This window comes from Montipora capricornis, chromosome 8 (assembly GCF_036669925.1).
Source record: "Montipora capricornis isolate CH-2021 chromosome 8, ASM3666992v2, whole genome shotgun sequence".
NCBI classification, from domain to species: Eukaryota; Metazoa; Cnidaria; class Anthozoa; order Scleractinia; family Acroporidae; genus Montipora; species Montipora capricornis.
The window spans coordinates 4,800,014-4,807,513 of NC_090890.1; the positions used below are offsets into that span (position 1 = coordinate 4,800,014).

At 41.2% G+C, this 7,500-nt stretch overlaps 1 protein-coding gene and 1 non-coding gene across 2 annotated transcripts in view; one reads left to right on the forward strand and one right to left on the reverse strand.

Annotated features, from left to right (window-relative positions):
• Positions 1 to 1,106: 1,106 nt before the first annotated feature.
• Positions 1,107 to 7,500, reverse strand: part of LOC138059283 (bifunctional arginine demethylase and lysyl-hydroxylase PSR-like) — a 10,186-nt gene continuing 3,792 nt past the window's right edge. Inside the window, exons 3-4 of the mRNA XM_068904852.1 lie at positions 2,348 to 2,477; positions 1,107 to 1,260 (exon numbers count right to left, since the gene is read on the reverse strand). Of these exons, the coding sequence (XP_068760953.1) occupies positions 1,172 to 1,260; positions 2,348 to 2,477 (219 nt within the window). The 3' untranslated portion in view covers positions 1,107 to 1,171. The remainder of the gene's footprint in view (positions 1,261 to 2,347; positions 2,478 to 7,500) is intronic.
• Positions 4,996 to 5,068, forward strand: Trnat-ggu (transfer RNA threonine (anticodon GGU)). The gene has a single exon. It is a non-coding gene; the product is annotated as a tRNA-Thr (tRNA).

The window sequence follows — 7,500 nt, forward strand, 5'->3', positions numbered from 1 at the left end:
TCTATTTCCAAACCTCTTGTTCAATAAAAAGTAACTTCTGTATGAAATTTCGGTGTCAAAAAAATGGAAATTTAAAGTCATCACACAAGCTCACGCACACAAGGCTAGGATTCCGCCCGCCGTGAGCGGGCCGGATGAGAAAATTCCGTCAGCTCCCAGAACCAATCAGATTGCAGGATTTGATGAATTCCGGTCGCTCACGCACTGAGAAAAAAATGATATGTACTTATTGACTGAGTGGGAAGGCTGGACGGGAAAATATTTGGCCCGAGGCCATGGCGTGACCTCTGATCCGTGTAGCTATAGCTTTAAATATCCGTGAAATGGAGCACTGACAGAGGGAGGGGGGTAAATGGTGCACAGTCGACTTCCATTGATAACAGCCTCGTAGCTGAACGAACCGTCCGACCTTAAATAAAAGTGATGCGGACTCGGACTTGGCTGTTAGGGACCTTAAGCACAGAAGACGACGACGGCTACGAGAACGTTGTCAAAAAATATTATGTCCCATTACTGTAATAATTTTTGCGATTACTCCAAGTCGCTCGACTTGTGATGAATAAAATTGGTGAAGGCGGCGTGGATATTTAGGGAGAAAATTGAAAAGTCATCGTCAGGTGCTCTCGTCCTCCACATGACCTCAAATTTGATCATTTCACGTTGTTGTCAAGACAAGAACGGCAAAGAAATGTATCAAAATCTAAAACGCACGTGCGGGGCGTGCAGAACTATTGTTTTTGCTGATCAAACCTATTGCTTTGTGGCGTTCTCGTTGCCGTCGTCGTCGTCGTCGTCCTCGCGCTCCCTGGTGTTAGCGTGTATCATCTGGGTTTTTTCGTTGCTTTAGTGATGTTATCAGTAGCTTGTATAGTATGCGTTTCCGTCGGATATGGGAGCAGAGAAAGGCAGAATTCGCAACTTCGTTCCCAAGCCTTTTCTACGCTGAGAATGGGGCGGGCGGGAAAAGCCGAGGACGGCAACTGGAAGTAAGAGTAGGCCGAAACAGCTGCCCATGGCTGCCAATGAACCAGGTTGTTGTTCTCACGTTGTAAGGAACTTTTAACTATGCTATCAGCCACCTAATAGGTTTCTATGATGAATGCAAATTAATTTAAACAGCTGCATTTAATTAATCGCCCATGTCGCGCACCAAGAGTAGCACACATTTGCATCAGTCGTATTCTGCGCCAATCGTAACACTTAGTTCTCCTGTTGGCACTATCTTTGTGGAATGATACCATTGGTTCGTGTCCAGAACAACTGGAAAAAGGAAAAGAGCACATCAATTAAACTAGTTGCTTGGATAAGTGAAGAATGAGAGTCCTAGGTAACCGTTAAATTGGACGTTAAATTGTGAAATTTGAGGCACTGGAGAGCCCGCTGGTCCGATTCAGAACCAAGATGAAGGGTCTAGCTCCCAAGAGTTCTTGAGGCTGGACTCAATGGGTAGACCGGTGTTACGGAGTTCGTAGGTTCGAGTCCTACCTAGCACTCTCCGGATCTTCTTTTCATCCTTCCCACGCGCGCATTACACCATGAACATTAATTCTTACACACAATAGACCATTTTCGAATTCTCAAGGTTGAACTGGATCTAACACGAAATGGAGGCTAATGCGGGCAAATAGCCTTTTTCACGGTTAGTTTTTCTCATTTGCATTACAATGTAATCTAACGTGGATGCGAGGCAATTTCGGGTTAAAACTACAAAATAGCCCAAAATGGTATCTTTTCCTGCATGTTAGTTCAAGTAAACTTCGACCTGCCTACACTTAATGACGTTTTTACCTTTTTATGTCATAGGTCGGATATGGTGGACTAGAACAGCCAACCATACAAACTGTGAATTGGTGGCGTTTATCCATCGGTCTTATCCAGACAAACCGTATATCGCCGATTTATGATCTACTACGGGCAACATGATTGACATATCTCTTGTAAGATGCGATGAATATTTGTGAAGAGAAATGAGAATCGATTTTACCCCTCCGACTTGTTCCATCTCAGTCCTCCCCCCAAATTCTGTTCATGGCCTGTGGTGGATGTGTTCGACGCGGCAGCTGTACCAGCCATACATCCCCTAGCAGTATAACTCAGTCAAGCCTTTTTAATTACCTATGCCCTCAAGCGCTCTGTTGCACATTGGTTTTTTCGCGCACTTTCCGTCGCGTGGCCATCGTTGTCAGCTCATGTTTTTTTCGGAGTAAGATTTACTCGAAATTAAGAGCGTGAGGAGTTTTAGCAAGCGAGACTGAGTGCTTGATTGGGCATCCGAAGAAGGCTTTGCTGTAATTCAATTCTGTTTTGCTTCGAAAACAGAGTGACCTTGGCCGTTGTATTGACTTACTTATGTCTCCCTTGTTCACTGTTACGTGAAGTGACTGACAGATATGCTCACACTCAGGAGGTGGAATCAGAGTCCAAATCTTCTGACCTGACAACTGCGCCTGCCATGATGGACGCTGTACCATGTCTAACTAAAATCGTGACATAAAAACCAAGAGTTATTTTCCATTACTAGAGCCTTTTCAACCGACTATCCAAAGAAATAACCCGACTGTCTTAGCTTTGTATTATTACAACGCTTGATGATTGGTTTAAAAATTCAATTCCATATATATTAATAAGCCAATTTCCTCTTCTAACTATGGCCAATCACAGGCCGCAAAGCAAAAGCAATTGTGAAGAACTAGCAGGTGTTCGCGTATTCTCCTTATGTTCCTTTTATTATTCTTGTTTGTAGCGGTCGCTCAAATTGGCTGCTTTTTTGTTTAATAACCTTTAACTGCAAATGGCTCCATAACACGAGATTTAGGATCCAATCAACATTCCGTGTTTTATACATGCATATACATACTTAGTTGACCGCTTCTCCATATGTGCTATTCAGCAGTAATGAAGCAGCTCTCGTAACCAGCTGTTGTTTCGTGTTTTAAGCAGCTTGTATTGTTTTCAGTTTAGTCTAAGTCATTGCCGTTTCAATTGTTTAGTCTTTAGTTTTTGGTTTGGGTGTCGAGCCAATTACATTATACGTTACGATAGCTGCTACGTGACTCCTTTTCAGGGCCAATCAACGAGACAACACAACAACATGTGATTGTAAATACTGAGGAACATAAAACTGTTTTGGAATCGCCTACGAATGAAATTAATAGGACTTATATTGTAATTTGGTCTTGCCCAACATTTATAAAGTGACTGTTTAACTGATGACAAATACTTGCCTTATCATTGTAACACTTCCCTTTATATAGGAGTTTTTGAATTAACGTACCCTGTTGGGCTTTCTTTCTGTTTATAATCGTTCCTATCAACTTCCACGTTACCTTTAAGTTATCTCTGAACATTTCAAATTGAGTTTTGAAGTAGTTTGTCTTGGCAGCTTCCTTTATTTTGTTCAGATTGTCATTGTATTTCTTATAGCCTTTGACTTTGTCTGGGTCATTACTTAAAAAATGAGTCGCAAAAAGCTTAGAGCCTTTAGACTTTATATAGGCATCTCTTGACGCAACCCCACACATGTGGTACATCTAAGCCATGCCAGAGTGCTCAAACTAGCGAGCTAGTGAGCATGCGCAATTGCTCGCAGCAATGACTCATCCCAGTAGAGTGCTCAATTTGGACATGAAAGCAAAAGCTTTGTAATGCCAAAGAGCTATATATATATATATATATATATATATATATATATATATATATATATATATATATAGCGCAAGTAGGGGGTTTCAGTTAGCTGCAGAGTGCTCGATACGTGAAGTAGAGCGAATATAACGCTCCCCTAGAGTATTAGAATGGTCTTTAAATGAGTTAGAATGCAAATGCAAATGTAAGATCTGTAGCCTGATGATTGTCCCAAAGGATGTGCATGGCTTGGGAGCAGCCATCTTTAAATTCCCAAGTCAAACATCTTAATTTATCCCTTTCATACTAATTAGTTTCTTTTCTTAGCCTAAACAGTTTGGTTTTTTCTGTTTTGTTTCGTGGTTGGGTGTTTTTATTCTGTTCTCGCCTTCATCCTTAATTATTCATGTTATATCTCACTTTGTTACACTATTTATTGCTCAACTTTAGTTTATTTCTCATTTGTCAACTGACGATGGATGATGTATTGATTAAATATGAATTTCAAAAACATCGTATGGATCATCAAAGCGATATATATATATATATATATAATTTAACAAGATGAAGTCGAGGTGAATATTCACCGATAATCACTGAGCCTGAGGCGAATAATCGTTTTAGTATAAATACACTGGTGATCATTTAAAAAATGAGAAACAAAAAAACATTTCAACGCGAAATCATCTTCATTTACAGTGGCAAAACGACTACTGGTAGTCATTTTGTCCGTCGAGGTGATTATCGGCCGATAATCCGAGATAGCGAGCCAATGAGAGCGCACGATTTTGTGTAATCACCTATGTATTTATACTATATATATATATGTATATATATATATATATATATACAAGTTAAGAAGGTCTCTCGAGCCAACAGCGCATCACTGCCCCCCAGGAGGATCACAAATGGATTCACAGTCCAAGCCTCGGCGAAATGCGATTAATTAACGAAGTTTGAAATGACCAAGGACGGACAACCCCTGGAAGACATTTTTCATTGGGAGAAAAACTTTTTATGCCCTGAGCGGGATTTGAACCCACGTCCCCCTGATTACCGGTTGGGTGTGATCACCACTACACTATCAGAGCAACCATGCTGGCTACATAGCCAATCTGGATAGTGAATGGGAATTACGTGGTCATCCCGGGCCCATGTTTTTCCCCAACTAGATGACGCTGGGGGGCAGTGATGCGCTGTTGGCTCGAGAGACCTTCTTAACTTGTATACAAATTGTCCTCTTCTCTCTCGTCCGCCTGTGAATCATCGTTCTGGTTGATCCAGCGTCATCTAGTTGGGGAAAAACATGGGCCCGGGATGACCACGTAATTCCCATTCACTATCCAGATTGGCCATGTAGCCAGCATGGTTGCTCTGATAGTGTAGTGGTGATCACACCCAACTGGTAATCAGGGGGACGTGGGTTCAAATCCCGCTCAGGGCATAAAAAGTTTTTCTCCCAATGAAAAATGTCTTCCAGGGGTTGTCCGTCCTTGGTCATTTCAAACTTCGTATATATACATATGTATATATATATATATATATATACATAGAATGTAAACACTCAGTGTACCTGAATAAGGCTGGTTTGGCCAGCCGAAATATAGTACATTAACTAAATCAAGGCTACGTTGTATGGGCTATTGCTCAAAAAATTTACTTCCTGTTTCATGTCCATTCCACAGTTCAAATATATGAAATTTCATAAATTCTAAATTCATGCCAATTGAACGATCAAAACATATAAGCGACATGGAGTTTGTGAAGCTTTCATATTGGTTAAAAAAAATTAACTGTTTTGTTTATAGTGAAAGTGCACTTAGCTATCAAGCTAGTAGTTCACAGGCACCTCACTTTTTAATAATGATCTGAAAGAAACAATTACAACTTAACATAAACATGATTAAGAACCCCAACTGGTAGTGGGCAACCAGTTGGCTATTTGCAAAGCGTGGTAGAGTTGAATCCGGTACAACCGGAAACAAAATCAAACCAGAAGTTAGAACGGGATTTGTGAACTGGAGGCAACCGCCAACCTCGTTCCCAGGGTCTCTCCTCTCTATCCTATTGTCATTGAAGCACAGAAGAGGTTGGGGCAACCAGTCATGCATGTCACGCAGTCGTGCGTCTAAACTATGGTACACAGACAGTATTGCTGAAGTAAAAAAGAAACGTCGCTGTTTAGAACGTCGCTGGCGTGCATCCAAATTGTGCATTCATCGACAATTATATGTTGAACAATGTCAAGCTGTTAATAGGATGCTACATGAGGCTAAAGTATCCTACTTTCCTTCTCTTATCTTGGAAAATTCATCAGATCAGAGAAAGCTTTTTAGCACAATAGACGCTATCCTGAAGCCTCGTCAACCCACGAGCTTGTCAATAGTTTTGCTGAATTCCTTTACAACAAGATTATGTTGATAAGAAAAACGCTGACTGACAGGTCTACCTCCCTTACATATACACTGGGTGATGAGGATCCTCTGACTAGAACTGAATTTCGCAGTTTCCGCATGGTGACGGCGGAAACAGTTTAATACTACGTCAACACTATCGGACGAAAATCATGCGAGCTTTATCCTATTCCAGCATCAGTCCTATGTACTAGCGGTAAAGATATACTTCTCCCAGTACTTACAGATATTGTTAACATACCTCTCCAATCTGGACACATGCCAACACAACTTAAACAAGCCATAGTGAAACCGAAGTTAAACAAGGATTCTCTTAGCCCTAGTAAATTCTCAAATTTTAGACCCATTTCGAACTTGAAGGCCATATCCAAGATCATTGAGAAGGCTGCTGCCTATCAAATAAATGATTATCTCACTGAAAATCACCTCAGTGAAACGTTCCAGTCTGCTTTCAAACGCTTCAATAGCACAGAAACGGCACTCTTGAAAGTACAAGATGATATCCTTCAAGCCATTGATAATCAGAAATGTGTTGCGCTCCTGTTATTAGACCTATCGGCTGCGTTCGACACAGTAGACCACTAGCTGCTGGTTGAACGAATCTCAAATCGGTTTGGTTTGAAAGGTCAGGTCCTCGCATGGATAAAATCGTATCTGGAAAACCGAACACAAGTAATAATGGTTGACGGGGTCAAGTCTGCTGAAAAAAACATCGTATGCGGAGTGCTTCAAGGGTCCGTACTTGACTCGTTGCTGTATGTGTTGTACACAGCACCAATCGCCGACATTATCAGGCGCTACGGTCTCGGATTTCATTTTTACGCAGATGACACTCAGTTATATTTGGCTTTTGAGCAAACTATTCTTGACCATCTGCTGTCTTAAGCATGAATTGAACATTGCGTTAAAGATATTGACACATGGATGCTATGCAATAAGCTGAAACTCAACGGCGAGAAGACGGAACTGGTGGTGCTGAGTACACAACATCGCCCACGTCCAGAAATCAACCATCGTCAAGTTTCCAACGAATGGATTCAGTCATCATCTACCTCAGCTAGAAATGTTGGTGTAATCTTTGATCAGCACATGTCTCTTGAGCAGCATGTTGTCAGCGTCTGTAAAGTATGCTTTTTCCATCTTCTCGTAAAATTTCAAAGATTCGAAACTACCTCTCGAAATCTGACACTGAAATTGTAGTACATGCTCTTATCATCTCAAGATTAGAAAATTGCAATTCCTTGCTATACGGACTTCCAAAGTTCCTTATGGATCGCATCCAAAATGTTCACTGCTCGATTAGTGACAAGAGAGACGGAATTCCAATACATCACTCCAATCCTCAAGCGACTGCATTGGTTGCCTGTCTCCAAAAGCACTGACTTCAAGATACCGCTAATCACATTTAAGGCCCTTAATGATCTTGCCTCTCAGTACATAACTGACATATTGCAAGCTTACT